This window comes from Mus musculus, chromosome 5 (genome assembly GCF_000001635.26).
Source record: "Mus musculus strain C57BL/6J chromosome 5, GRCm38.p6 C57BL/6J".
Taxonomy (NCBI): Eukaryota; Metazoa; Chordata; class Mammalia; order Rodentia; family Muridae; genus Mus; species Mus musculus.
The window spans coordinates 62,609,755-62,624,440 of record NC_000071.6 but is presented as its reverse complement, the minus strand read 5'-3'; the positions used below and the strand labels follow the sequence as shown (position 1 = coordinate 62,624,440).

The 14,686-nt window shown below is 37.8% G+C and overlaps 1 protein-coding gene across 5 annotated transcripts in view; it reads left to right on the top strand.

Moving 5' to 3' along the window:
• The window catches only part of Arap2 (ArfGAP with RhoGAP domain, ankyrin repeat and PH domain 2), a 163,748-nt gene that overhangs the window by 141,752 nt on the left and 7,310 nt on the right, over positions 1 to 14,686 (top strand). For all 5 annotated transcript variants that reach the window (XM_030254348.1, XM_006503829.3, NM_178407.3 and 2 more), the window contains 4 exons: positions 2,475 to 2,602; positions 9,355 to 9,437; positions 10,412 to 10,447; positions 12,674 to 12,737. In XM_030254348.1, the coding sequence (XP_030110208.1) occupies positions 2,475 to 2,602; positions 9,355 to 9,437; positions 10,412 to 10,447; positions 12,674 to 12,737 (311 nt within the window). The remainder of the gene's footprint in view (positions 1 to 2,474; positions 2,603 to 9,354; positions 9,438 to 10,411; positions 10,448 to 12,673; positions 12,738 to 14,686) is intronic.

Here is a 14,686-nt window from a genome sequence, read left to right as displayed (position 1 = left end):
TAAAGAGAATGAAACTTCATTTAAGTTGCAATTTAGCCTTCAGCAGAGCTATTGTCCTAAGACCATCTTTTACTTCATTTTCTTCCTATTAAGTTTCTGCATCTGCATCACAAGTAAAATCTAAATTTAGCCTTCTGTAATATTCCAGAATATATAATTTTATATTGTTGAATCATATTGTAATATAAATTTATTTTAAATTACCACGATAAAATTTTACTCAAAAGAATCAAATTGTCATATGAATAAGTATCTGTATGTATTTGTATATTTATGTTGTTGTACATGACAGATGCCTTTAGAATACATTCATCTTAGAATTAAGCAGTCTAAATATAATAGCTTTTGACAAGTTTACACTTCAGCAGTTAAAACCATTATTATTAGTAGACTTAAGAAAATCACAGTAAAAAGAGGAGTATGAGTCATAACTTAGTTGAAATTATTTGTATTCTACCCTCTATAACTTCTTGCTGATGTGTATATATATATATATATATTTATTTATACACACACATGCACACACACACACAAGTTCACAAGTTTGAAGGTTCAACCTAACCTACTTCAAGGGGAACTATTGCTTTAAAATATTGGATATAAAAACTTTCCTTTTTTCCCTTTATTCACTTAAATTTGAGAATAATATTCTTGCATATAACATTTCATTTTTATTTCTCCTACTGAGTTTGAGAGTTAGTCGCTAGTAATTACTAGATTACCCATGGAGAAACTATAGAGTACGGAGACATTGTATGGCTCCATTGGGAGACCTACTAGTCAGTGGAGAGAAAGCATTAGAATCAAGACTTTTAATCCAGCCCAGCTTCTAATCTATCTTTAGCCCTTGCAGCTCTAAAATCAAGAATAAAATCTGACAGTGGGTTTTTAATCATAGATGCAATCTATAAGCTATCGGAATTAATTTTTCTCACCTTACTACTGCTGGCCTTCCATAGTGAAAGAATTCAGTTAGTATTAAGGAACACCACTTAGGAGGTCATATTTTTATATAAAAACATGAATCGAAGGTTTGTAAATCTTTGTTTGAGAGAGAGCATGATATATCTGTTTGCCTTGAGCATACCGAGTACTCTGTTTTGTTCGGTGTGTGTTTGTTTTGTTTGTTTTTGCAGCAGTGAGCATTGAACTTTGCCTTCAGGGCAGAAGCTGTGCTCCAGCTTTTATACTCATGATTCTGAAGAGTTTTCCTAATTGTAAAATAGTAGCTCAATAGCGTTAGAGGAAAGCATTTGTTCTCTTATCTGAAGTGGTAACTAAACAAGTTTCACTAAGCTGTAAGTGGCCACGCATGAGTGGCAGTAAAGGTAATAGGGTGTTGGAATTTGATTAGAGGAAAACAAATATTAAATGAAGTAGTGCCTGTTAGTGTACACTGTGGATCATTCTCTACAAGGAGATTTAGTGCTTTAGAGCGTGCTTGGACTCTTCCGACCTGTTACATTAACAAAGGTGAGTTAGGTTTCCCCGAGTCGATTCGCACTTAGCCATTTCTTCCATTAGGATAATTCTGTGAAATAGCCACTCTTTTTCAACTGAAAGTACATACGTACCATTTCTTTCTAAGTCACTTTTCCATGTTGTCCCTTCATGCCACACTTCCTATACTTAGAAACGTACATAGCATCATGCCTACTGTCCATATTCTGGGTCACACTTATGTGAAACCCAACTTCTGTTTTTGTAAATGGAATGCAGTGAAAGTTGAATGAGTACCCGGTGAGGGGCATGGCTTCTTGATCGCCCATGTGTCACTAAAATTTTCAGTGCTCTGAAGTAAACGTGTCATAGGAAGCATCATTGGTGTGCCAGGAAGGAATTTAAGGATTGCAGGCTTCTAGATAAGCCACAACAAAAACCTGTGGCCAAGTGGAAATGGGTCTCCTCTTAGTGCTATATTAGTATATTTTATTTAATATCATGTATCACTATATATTCATTTTACCATGTCACCAACATTTAGAAATATGATCCTGAGGCTAGCATGGTGGCTCAGGAAGTAAAGACTCTTACAACCAATCCTAAGGTTCTGAGTTTGATCTCTAGACTCTCACAAAGAAGGTGAGAAATGACTACAGATATTCCTCTGACCTCAATGGATGTCCATAATCAGTAAGTTGTAAATTTTAAAATATATGGGTCTGGCTGGAGAGGTAGTTCAGTGGTTACTGAATTACTGCTCTCAGATTCCAGTTCCCAGCACCCACAGTAGGCAGCTGTCAGTCTTCTGTAACTCCAGCTCCAGGGGCTTTAATGCCCACGACTGGCCTCAGTGGTACCCGCACTAACTTGGCATACATTCAAACAGACACATACACATAAACACACCACAGTATTTAACTCACATAACTAAAAATAAATGTTGAAAAATTCAAAATACAAATGGTTTTTCATTGTATTCCCCAATAAGTGAAAATGTGCCCAGTTTGCAGAAGTTGTGTTCTGTTTTACAGAGAAAAGTATCAAAGAAGGCATCTTAAAACTCAAAGAAGAACCATCTAAAATACTGTCTGGGAATAAATTTCAAGATCGATGTGTTGTTTTACGAGATGGGCATCTCTTTATTTACAAGGATCCAAAGGTAATTGGATAAGCAGGATTTGTGCATATATGTCATTACTTTGTATGGGTATTTATGTCTGCATCTGACACGAGTAGCAACCATCCCTCTTCAGAATAGTGCCTGCAGTTAGCCGGTGACTTCCTGCAGTCTCTGCAAGGTTACAACAAAACACCAGTAACTAAGCCTAGATTCCTGTGGCTTCCTATGAACCTAAGATTTTGTTGTTGTTATTTGAAAGACAACCACATCATCATGGAAGGGACTTAAAGTGCTTTAACACACACCATCATATAAATCAGCATCATAGCCAACAGAATTAAGAGAGAAGATGTTATATTCTTTTTTTTATTTTCTTTTTTTATTAGATATTTTCTTCATTTACATTTCAAATGCTATCCTTAACACCCCCTATACCCTCCCCCTGCCCAGCTCACCAACCCACCCACTCCTGCTTCCTGGCCTTGGCATTCCCCTGTACTTGGGCATATGATCTACACAAGACCAAGGGCCTCTCCTCTCATTGATGGCTGACTAGGCCATGCTCTGCTACATATGCAACTAGAGACACAGCTCAGGGGGTACTGGTTAGTTCATATTGTTGTTCCTCCTATAGGGTTATAGACCCCTTTAGCTCCTTGGGTACTTTCTCTAGCTCCTTCACTAGGGGCCCTGTGTTCCATCCAATAGATGACTGTGAGCATCCACTTCTGTATTTGCCAGGCATTGGCATAGATTCACAAGAGAGAGCTATGTCGTATGGATCTGGAGGATATCATCCTGATTGAGGTAGCACAATCACAAAAGAACACACGTGATATTCACTCACTGATAAGTGTACATTAACCCAGAAACTTAGACTACCCAAGATACAATTTGCAAAACACATGAAACTCAAGAAGAAGGAAGACCAAAGTGTGGATACTTCCTTCCTTCTTAGAATGGGGAACAAAATACCCATGGAAGGAGTTATAGAGGCAAAGTTCGGAGCAAAGACAGAAGGAAAGACCATCCAGAGACTGCCCCACCCGGAGATCCATCCCATATACAACCACCAAACCCAAACACTATTGCATATGCAAGATGTTATATTCTATAGGCAAAAGAGAGGCTTTGGGTAAGGTAATGGAGATTTAATGAAGAACGGTGTAAAAAAGACAACCGAGTCTGTAGTGAAAGTTAACATTTTCCCTATACATTTGAATAAATCCTCCTCACTTACTGGCTTCTACAAATTATTCCCTTTAAGTATTGAGTTTTATTAAAGAATTTGAAGTTGAAATGAGAACTAGATATTTTAAAAGCAGAGTTAGATAAATGATATAGCTATAAAATGCTGAATGTGGCATAAGAAGATCTCATCTCTACTGAGAGTTAGTGGTGTAAATAAGGAATGTAACATCTCTGCTTCGCTTAAGAAAGTGATGATTATAGTATGAGTCCTATATACTAATCATGTCAATGTTTACATGGGGCATATGTAAGAGATATTTTTGAAACATGAAATGTGTAAATACATGTTATTATAAAAGTATGCTTATAAAGATACCAATAAGAATTAGGATTAGGTAAGTTGCAGAATGAACAAAAATATTCAAAATATTATATCTAAAAAGCAAAATGACTGATAAGGATATTATGAACCATCCAAGTCAACAAGAAAGACACCAGTAAATATTTGAGCAATAGATTGAGCAAATACTACACGAAGGAAGCTTTCGAAATGACCTGTGAGCCACAAAACTAAATGTGTTCAATGTCATTTAGTCACCATGAAATTAATACTAAGACATCAGTGTAACATGTTACAAACTACATGCTTAGCTGAAAAGCATGAGTGACAGCTCCAGTTTGGAGAGGAATGTTGAGTAACTGGAGTGCCTATAGTTTGTGAAAGGGTAAAATCCTAAAATTTAACAGTTTCTGAATAAAGTTATTCATCTACCGGCCAATAATGACCCCAAGCACTTGTAAATGAATGTCCTTTGGCAGCTTTATTTAGATATTTGTCCATAAATAGGAGAATAGTATAGTCATAAATAGGATACTGCTACACAGATTTCTAGTGCGAGTCATAACACACATTGTTGAAATAACCACAATCAGTAGAGAGCCTTATCACAACTGTTTGGTTCATTCTATAATGAAAAAAATCAGAAATGTTTTGCTTGGCCCGGGGAGACAAATAGCCAGCTGTAGAGTTTCCCAGGAGGAGGAAGACAAAGTAGCAGCGAGCAAGAAGCCTTCTCTGTCTTCTTCTTGCACCTGACATACTCCAAAGGGAGCCTGCCTAAGTATCACGTAGTTGTTTTGTGTGTGTTCTCTCTGCAGAGGAAAACTTTGAGAACTAAAGCCACTACATGTTTTGAGTTATATGAGTGGGTTTTACATTTCTTGAAACTTAGGTCTGTTTCGGTGGATAACCAAAGCTAGACTTTACAGGTGTGATTATTTTAGTGATGTAAAGTCTAACCTTGTTAACTTTGCCTGCTTTTCTCTAGTGAGACATACAGCTTGTTCTGGTTTGTTTGGTCATTGATCTTCCATACTTGTGACATGTTGGTTCAGGGTTGTGTTTTCAGTTGGATGCCACCCTAAGGGTTTGAATAATCAAGGTAAATATTTTGTCCAATCAAGGCCCTTATTCCAACAAAAGGCCCTTTATTATAATCAGTAGTAGAAGAAACAGCAGGATGGCCACAATATTCCTGAATGACAATTGTGTGAGTATTGTCTGGCAGCACACTATGTGGCACTGGCTAGCTTCATTTCATCTTTCTTAAAGCTCCCTGGAATGGGGACTATCACTACTCCTTCATGAAGTAGTTGAATCACAATGATGTCACATAACTAACCAGACACTCTAGAACCTCCTACAGAGGACTCTGGTATGATTTCCAGCACTAACATGGCATTTGCAACCATCTCTATCTTCAGTTCCAAGACTGCAGAACCTTTTAGCTGGTATAGATGGGTACTGGGCACTCACAGATGAGATGGACATACATGCTGAGTTATCTGCAATGTCATAAAAACACCCAGGATTTTAAATCATAGGGATGTTAGTTATAGAATTATACTGCAATTATTAGATGTAAAAATTTGGTTCTTGGACAGTTTTCACTAATATATGTGCCCTATATACATCTAGAAAGTTATTTCCTGCAAAGGAAGTAGAAATTATAAACTGAGAAGTATTTTCAAAGCAACTGTTAATTAGAAATAATTTATGAATGTTCATTAACAACAAATTAGGGTAATACACCAGGGAAGATAGATTTGGTTTTCACAGGTTTTTCCCTACACAGAAAATGTTAATTAAAATATGCTCAGAACTGATTTACATAAAAGGTGAGAGGTTTCACAGAATATTGCCATTACTCTCTTAATGGTGTGAAAAAAAAGCAAATGGGGGGAGGGGTGATCCTTAACAGTTGCATGAACTAATAAGCAAACTCCTTTTAGCCTGAGGAATAATTTTGAAGCTCACTTATTCAACTGACTTAGTTAATAATTTCACTTTGAAATATAGAAATATAGTTTAATTTGTTAAACTTTTAGAGGCATTCACCAGGAATTAAATATGAGATGGAGAGAGAAGGAGATAGAGAGAGGAGAAGGAGATAGAGAGAGACCGACAGACACAGACAGACAGACAGATGGGCAGAGAGATTTATAAACTGACATTTACTTTTGTAGAACTTTCCATTCGGAACTTTGTGGTTCGTAATGCATGATCAGTTTGAACTTGAACTTGAGTTTGAACACGAGACATTTCTTTTCCTGGCTGCTGAGTTGCCTCTGCCTCCCTCGCTGCCTTAGCCAAGCATGGTGCCCTGATGCAGGGATTAACCACCTAAGCTGCCAGGGAGGATGTAAGCCTCAGTTGGAGTATGATTTAATGTCCTGACAAAGGTAACTAGGAATTACCTTTTAGCCTGCAAGCTTAGTGGCCAGCTTTGGGCTTCTTGGATGGAGCCTATAGAGAGGTAGGTAAAGTCCAGACCTCAAAGATCACACAAAAAGCATTTTTTTAAGTGTTTGGTCCTTAAAATTCAACAAGTTAGCAAGTCATATCAAAATCATTTCTCAGTTGTACTTAGATGAGATAATGTGTCAAATATTTTTAAATGCCCTTAGCAAGAAATAGAAGCTTGGGAGAAGGAAACTATAGAACTTCACTGATAAAATATAATAAGTAATCTCACTGGTATTGATTTCTAACCTCAGAGTTGTTTTCTTAGAACTGTGTGAACATGATAGTTTACATCAAAAGAAAAATAGATAAGAACAATAGCAAATTCTTTCGGGACTAAGAAAATGAAAATTTTTTTTCAATCATTAAGATGTGGAATGCATCAGGAAAATTTTAAATAATGCAACGTAATATAAAAGTGAACACAGAGGAATGCACGATAAAGATCAGGAAAGGAATTCTGCATCCAGACCTCATTTTTTAAAAATGTTGTATAAATTATATTTATTAATTATGGGCATTTGTTAAATAATTGTCAACAAAAATATTTAATTCTAATTTTCACATATATTGAAATCTAAAATATCTCAGGTTAACAAAAATAATTAAATAATTTAAAATACTAACCATCAAAACTCGTAAGACCATGAAAATGAGTTTCTATCAATTGTACTGGAGTATCTTGTGTTAAACAAAAATTAGAAATGTGTAAACACAGTGTTGTGGTACATTTCTATAATTCTACAGTTAGGATACCCTGGTACAGCAGAGCTTCCCTTTCAGACCACAGATTAGGTGCAAACCACACCAAACACATGTTTTCAGAGAGAATTTTTTTTTCTTTTCCTTTCTTTTCTTTTTTTTTCTTTTCTTTTCTTTCTTTTTTTTTTTTTTTTTTTTTTATTAAGTAGGGAAGAAAAGTCCCTTTCTGACTCAGACCAGAAAAAAAAAAAAATAAGAAGAAGGAGAAAAGAAGAAGAAGAAGAAGAAGAAGAAGAAGAAGAAGAAGAAGAAGAAGAAGAAGAAGAAGAAGAAGAAGAAGGAAAATGACCTTGCAAGTGTAACTTTTAAGAAGAGCAAAGGGGGAGGGTGTGTTAGAGTGGGCAAGGATGCATCATATATTTAGATTGAGCATATTAATTAGGTGAACCAAAGCGGGCCTTTGATTGGTGGACTTCAATACTGGAATAGCTGGACCATGGTAGTTGGCCACAGGAGGACGAAGTGGCCTATAAAGGAATAGACCGTGGTGGCTAGCCTTAGGAATATAACCTAAGGGTCTTTAGCAAGGCAGACACAGTGGGGGAGAAGAGGAAAGCCTTCCAGAGCCACATTCAAGCTGTCTGGAGACCCTTCACCTAGCACTTGAGAAACGAGGACAGATCAATCAAGGTTATGCTCTGCTAGGTAGTAAGTTTAAGCCTACATGAGAACTTTTCTCAAAAGCTTAGTCTGTTTGACTTCACAAAAGAGCAAAATTAAAGCAAACAGCAATTCAGATCAAACATTCTATCCCCAAAAGAACGTATTTCCATGCAAATAAACTAAGGGTTAATAAAAAGAAATAAGCAAAAAATCTGGATGTACATTGTTAGAGATAAAAACTTTGTCTTAATGTTATTCATAATTTGTCTCTCTGATACTGCTACTAGCCTGAAAGGGAAGTTAATGGATGCAATGTGTGTGCATATATTTTCAGGGAAAATAAGAAACGTTAACACTGTGTGGCCTAAATTCTCCCTGCAAATCCCAGGGCTCCTTCACTGCCAGAGGCCACTTGTCACAAGGCCACTTGTCACGAGGCTTGAGTCCTGACTTCCTTCTTTTCCTATCAGTATTTCCTCCCGCGTTCTCCTGCTTCCACCCATGAAGCCCGCGTTTAACTTAATAAATATGGCTCCTACTTTTTACTTTTTAAGTTTGACTGGTTATAAAGAATTGATATCACAGTAACACTTATATAATATATAACACATAAGCGAGCTACTCAGTTGAACTTTTATGAATTTCTCTGGGGGCTGCATTGGAATTTGTATAAGGCAGTGTGTTCTATATTTACAAAAGCAGCTCTTTCCTGTGAGCTCATTTTATGCCAATCGCTAGGCTAAGCTTGCTAGGCACTTTTGTTGTGTTGTTGTTGTTGTTGTTTGTTGTTGTTGTTTAACCACTACAATAACTTTTAACAATAACACTCTGCTGTTTCCTTCAGCCGCCCCCACCTCTGGCTCTTATAATCTCTACCCTCCCCTTCTTCAAGCATCTTTTAACATCTTTCAGATACTTATTTAAATAAAGATAGATATGTCCAAAGGGCTTTGGAGAACATGGAAATGATCCAGCGACAGCAAAAATTCCTTTTATGATTGATATATCTTAAGAAGTTATTCTTGATACATTTCATGTCTGACTACTTAGAATTTGCCCTTGCATGTACATGGTCTGTTTTCACCGACTGTAAAATTCATATTACATAAAATTGTCTTTATTATTATTATTTTATTAATCATTTTATCCATTTACATCTCATTGCCTTTACATTCAGTGATAAAATCTGACCTAAATCAGTCGGTCATCTAGACGATATATTTGTGTCAATTGTGATATAGTACATTTTCTACTTAAATTTATTTATTTGATCATATTATAGTCAAATTTGTCTTTAGCTGCTAAAACTTGTAGTATAGTCATAAACATGGCCTAAAATAAAGAAATCTGAGTGAATTTATTAGTGTTTTATAGAAATATTAAGGAAATTTAAAATCTACTTAATTACAGGTTATGTGTTCTTCCCTTACAGAGCAGCAAACACGACAAGATGTTTCCTCTTAGGGCGATGAAGTTTTATCTTGGTGTAAAAAAGAAAATGAAACCCCCAACAAGGTAAGTCTAAAAAGGAAAGGGTGGTAGACAAGGAAAACGAAACAGGAATTAAATCTGTTGAAGGGCTGAGGGCTGAATAGCATTAGTTTAACACCTGTAAGGCTTAAGGTCTTCAATTACCTGGAGTCCTAGGGTAGATTGCCTGGCTTTGTGAGTATATAGGAGAGATAATATTCCCATGGAGATAAAGGTCAAACGACTTAATGTCCACCTCCTACCCTGGATGAGTCAGGGAATCCTCAGGAGACTTCAGCGACTTCCAGGATGTGGGTTCCTTGGCATCCTGTTCCTTGACAGGACACAGCAATGTCTGGGGTGTAGGGAATGGTCAAAGAATACAAAATAAACAAACCTGCCCTTCAGCTTTCTGATGCTTAGAGTCTGTGATCCTGGCTTTGCAGTTTGTTCTTTATCTGAGCTAAATTCGGAACTAACATTACAGCACTTAGATATCTCTAATAGCATGTATCCTCTGAAATGTTATGTGTGTTTGTAATATATGATGAGCCCAGTATTCGATTTATACCATAATTTGTTATCACACTCACTTTGATTAGCTAAATACTATTACAGTATTCCAGAAAACTTAATGACCTGTGATTCTCAGATTTTATTATTGAAAAAATTGTCATACTTTAGTCTTCATGCTTAATTTTTAAGCTGGAGTCATATGTATGTGTAACACATGCACACATATACATACCTGATTTCAGACATCTCATAGATATTTGTCATTACTGTATTCATCATACATGTGTTGCTATAAAACATCTGAGACAGGCTACTAACACTAGCACAAAGTTTATTAATGCCCCAAATAAAAACATTAATGATTTAAGTTTTAGAGGCTTAAGGATGTGGTAATGTTAATGGGTGAGTTCCGTTAAGGGACATTCTCTAGCTGTCTCATACTTTGACATGACAGTGGCAGGAATGTGTCTAACATATTGTTTGTGTTTCTCTGTATGATACAGTTGGGGATTGACTGTGTATTCTGAAAAACATCACTGGTAAGTTAATAACTGGCAGCCTTTTGATTTTATATAATATTTATAACTTTGGGTAAAGAATGACATCATGGCATAAGCAGAACTGCAGGGAAGAAAAAAAAAAAGGAAAGCAACGTGTGTGACATGTGAGACAGTCAGGCCTCTTACATCCTTGCCAGTGTCTCTTCCCAGAAACTCCATCTGATTTCCTCCATAGACTTCTGATGGTAGTGTGACCTAGACAGCTCAGTCAGTCAACAGGTTCTCCAGGGCAGGAGCAAGGATTAAAAAGAAAAAGAGAGTTAGACAACACTGTAGCCTGACCCCAGCCAGTTCTGAGGCTGAAGTGGGTTTGGGTTTATTTGTTTCCAATCTGCTTTTATACCACTTTAAATACATGCAAAATAATAAGATCAGTTCTGGGTCAAGGCAATAAACAAGATCCTGTAGACACCTTTCTAGGGGCTAATCAGGATGACCAGGACAAAAGGAGCACTACACCACACCACACCTGCCACACCTGAGCCCACTGAGCTTTGCAGTAACTCAAATGTAAATGTTCTTAACCTGAGCCTATTTCCTGAGCCCGAGCCCCAAGTCAGATTCCCGCCTTGACTTTACTTCTTCCTCCTGCCTGGCCTGATGTCAAATTACCACCACGTGCCCCCAAAAGCTCCCCACAGTAGTGGAATCCAATTTTTAGGAGATAAGTAGGAAAAAATTAAGGACTTGTTTGTTTATTTAAAATAATGACTGTCTATGATGAAACTTAAAAAAATTAAATAAATCCATATCTGTTTTCTCCATATACTTTCCCCACTGTATCCCTTCTCTTGCCTGCCTCCCAGATTGCACTGAAAGTCCGCTTCCTGCTGACCCTCTGTCTAACCAGTCCTCACATTGCATTAGGTTAGATACTTTCTCATCCCCTCTTCACACCAATGCTGGGGCCCAGGGCTTCTTGATCTATTGAGTATATGGAGAGTCTCTTTGCCTGTCTGTTTCTGATTCTGCTTTGGATTTCTCCTGTACTCTCGCCCCAAACACAACTGACTTTCCTTCCATGACCACATTTCTTTTCTGCTTTAAAACCTTACTGTGAATCCCGCACTGAAAGGCTTGTAGGCTTGCTGCCTTGGTCAACTTCATTTCTTTCCAGTTTTCTTTCATACTTAAGGATAGAGCAGGCATGAGACTTTGACTTGCTGCTGCTGTTTGTCTGCCAGTGAGTTACACAAGGTGGTTCTAGGACCATCCTTCCATGATACATGCTGCTCCCTTCCTCCTGACCTCCATCAGCTCCCGATGAACCAGCAAAACCAAGTATCATTCCTTCACACTGTAAGCTCAGCGGACACACTCACCTACAGTCGTTATTAATTGCTGTTCGTTTAGAGTTTGCAGGCATGGATGATTTCACCTTTGCCTGGTGATGAAAAATGACGGTGATAACTAATGAAAAACATAACAAGTTTTAGAAATGTCATTTTTCCTTTTTTTTTCAAGTAAATTGTGATTTTACTTACTATTTATAAGTCCGGGAATGTGAAGAATTAAATTTCATTGAAATGTTCATTATTTCCTTGTAACCACAAGAAAGAAAAAAAAAAAAAAAAACCAACTCTACCTCTTTAGAGAGCAACCTCCTCTCACCCTCTCCAGACTCCCGGATCAGCATCTGCTGTTTTTGTGTTTTCTGCAACCTGCCTCTTTCTTTCTCCTACTGTGCAATGTACTTGTTTGCATGGCCACCTTCCCTAATGTACTGTGCAAAGCGTGAGAGCAAGAGCTGCTCTATTTAGGGTTTTAGTAAAACATTACTGAGTGAGTGCCAACAGATATATAGTGATATTTATCAGAGGAGACCATGTCTAAGCCTTTCAAAAAAAAAAAAAAAACTGCCACTCAATGAATGCAGACATATGTTCCACTCAGACTGTCGGGAAAAAAGATGTTTTACTGCCATGTGCCTGAAAAACACCAAATGACACTGACTCTGCTCTTCAAAAAATATTGCTGATCATTGTGCAGCATGCCAATTTGATGTTTACCCCCCAGAAGGCTGACACCGCTTCTGCTGACATAGGCTGAGTTTGATTTCATTAAACCACAAGTTTGGAAGAGTTCAGAGATATTTCTATTAAATTTCTAACCACAATGTAGAAGACCAGTGGTCTTTTAAACTTGTCATAACATATAAACCATTTTTTTTCATATAAACCTTATCAAATGAACCTTGTTTTGTAGGCACCTGTGTTGTGACAGTTTACAAGCCCAGATGGAGTGGATGGCCAGTATCTTCATTGCTCAGGTATGGTATCTGTGGTGACCCTCTAATCTACTGAACGTTGTGTTTAAAGGAAATGCAGGTGTTCTTGTAATTTTCACTGTAAGGTTTGTTTTTGATGTACATGGTTGGCACAGTTTCACTTACATGTATTCTTTTTACATATACAAATATCCAGACTTTTTCCGTTGCTCTTTGAGAGACTATTGGCTGGCCAGGCTTCTTGTTCGTGGCAGCCTAGTGGCCCACTTAGGAATAATGTACTGGTTGAGGTCTTAGCTGTGGGAGAGCCCTCACCACTTTCACAATGGCAGGAAGAGCTGCATACATAAGCTTACACTCTGCCTTCTCTCTCAGCCTTCCTCCTCTGCCACTGCCGAAGAAAGGTTAGGAAAGAACATTTCCTTGACATCTGTTGTATGGTAAATGCTGCATAAGAATCAAGTTTTTTCATGCATTAGGCACAGAGCAGAACCTGAATTTGCTTGAACCTGTGCATTAAAGTAGTGCAGAGCTCCCAGAGTTCACTGAGACTCACGCTACACTCAGCTTCACACTGATCTTCCACTTTCCTTTTGGCAAAGGCTTAGAGAGGCCAATTAATTTAATTGATTCCCTTCTCCACCTTTTCTAGCAAATCTGTAAGACCACTTCTCACAGAGCATTGGAAATCATAGCTAACATTGTCACTTTAACTATTCAGATTCTTTTGCAATTCTTACAACAAAGTTAATTCATTCTCAAATCATCATCTTCTTCTTCTTCTTCTTCTTCTTCTTCTTCTTCTTCTTCTTCTTCTTCTTCTTCTTCTTCTTCTTCTCCTTCTCCTCCTTCTCCTTCTCCTTCTCCTTCTTCTCCTCTTCCTTCTCCTCTTCCTCCTCTTATTCCTCCTCCTCTTCCTCCTCCTCCTCCCTCTCCCTCTTCTTCCTCTTCTTCTTCCTCTTCTCTTCTTCTTCTACTGTTACCACTACTACCTCCTCCTCCACTTCCTCTTCCACCTCATCCTCCTCTTCTTCTTTTGAAAAACATTTCTCTGTGATTTAATTTATTAAATTTTCCAGTGATTAATAAACATGCCCCTTTCCCAGCTCTCTCACTTTCTCATCTTATCCACTGCCTTGCACTTGTGGGGGAGGCAGATATGTGCTTAATTTTTTCATCATTTCTTCCATTTGAAATCTCAGATATTTGTCCTGTACTTAAAAGCTGGAACTCTAAATGCACAGTGTTTTGTGTAAAGTTGGAAGCATATAGTCAAAAGCTGTTACAGTATCTGTTTACAGCACAATTAAACTGATGCTTTTGTTTCCATAATTGGAGTCAATAGACCTTGATGTTGACAGTCAGGGAATGAATGGGACTTCTCCATTGTAGCACTAATTAAAAACATATGTGTAATTAGTTGTTTTGTCTGTGCCTTTTCTGCGATAATGTAAATTCAGTAAGGATGACTCTTATTTGGCTCACACGTGTATCTGCCTCATGGAGCCTATTGCGCTTTCCAGAATATGTACTTAGTGTTTCCAAAATATGAAAACGGTGACTCAATTAAGTAGGTACTTGGACCAGACCTGCAATGGAAAGTGTGGTAAGGTGAAGCGAAAGTAACAACTGGGAAGGGAGGTGGAGCCATGAGGTAAGGAAGGGCATGGGGCAGAGTGGTGATCAGGGAATGGGTTTCAGAAGAGGTAAGAGGAGAGCCAAGGTCTGTGTCAAAGGAATTGGATGTTTCCAATATTGAAGGGTGTTGTCCTATAGATGGGACCAGCAGCTCCAAGATGTGAGGTGTCATCACAATCAATTCATCTCACAAGTCTCCTCAAGCTCTCTCTGAGGGACACTATGAGAAAAGGAAGGTGTGTGAGCCCTGCTGTGAGCTTAAAGCAAGGGAGAACACTGCAGTGTTTGGAGTTTGAAAAACATTTTTTGAGACTATACAGTGAAAGGTAGACACAGAGGAACTGCTCTGTGGG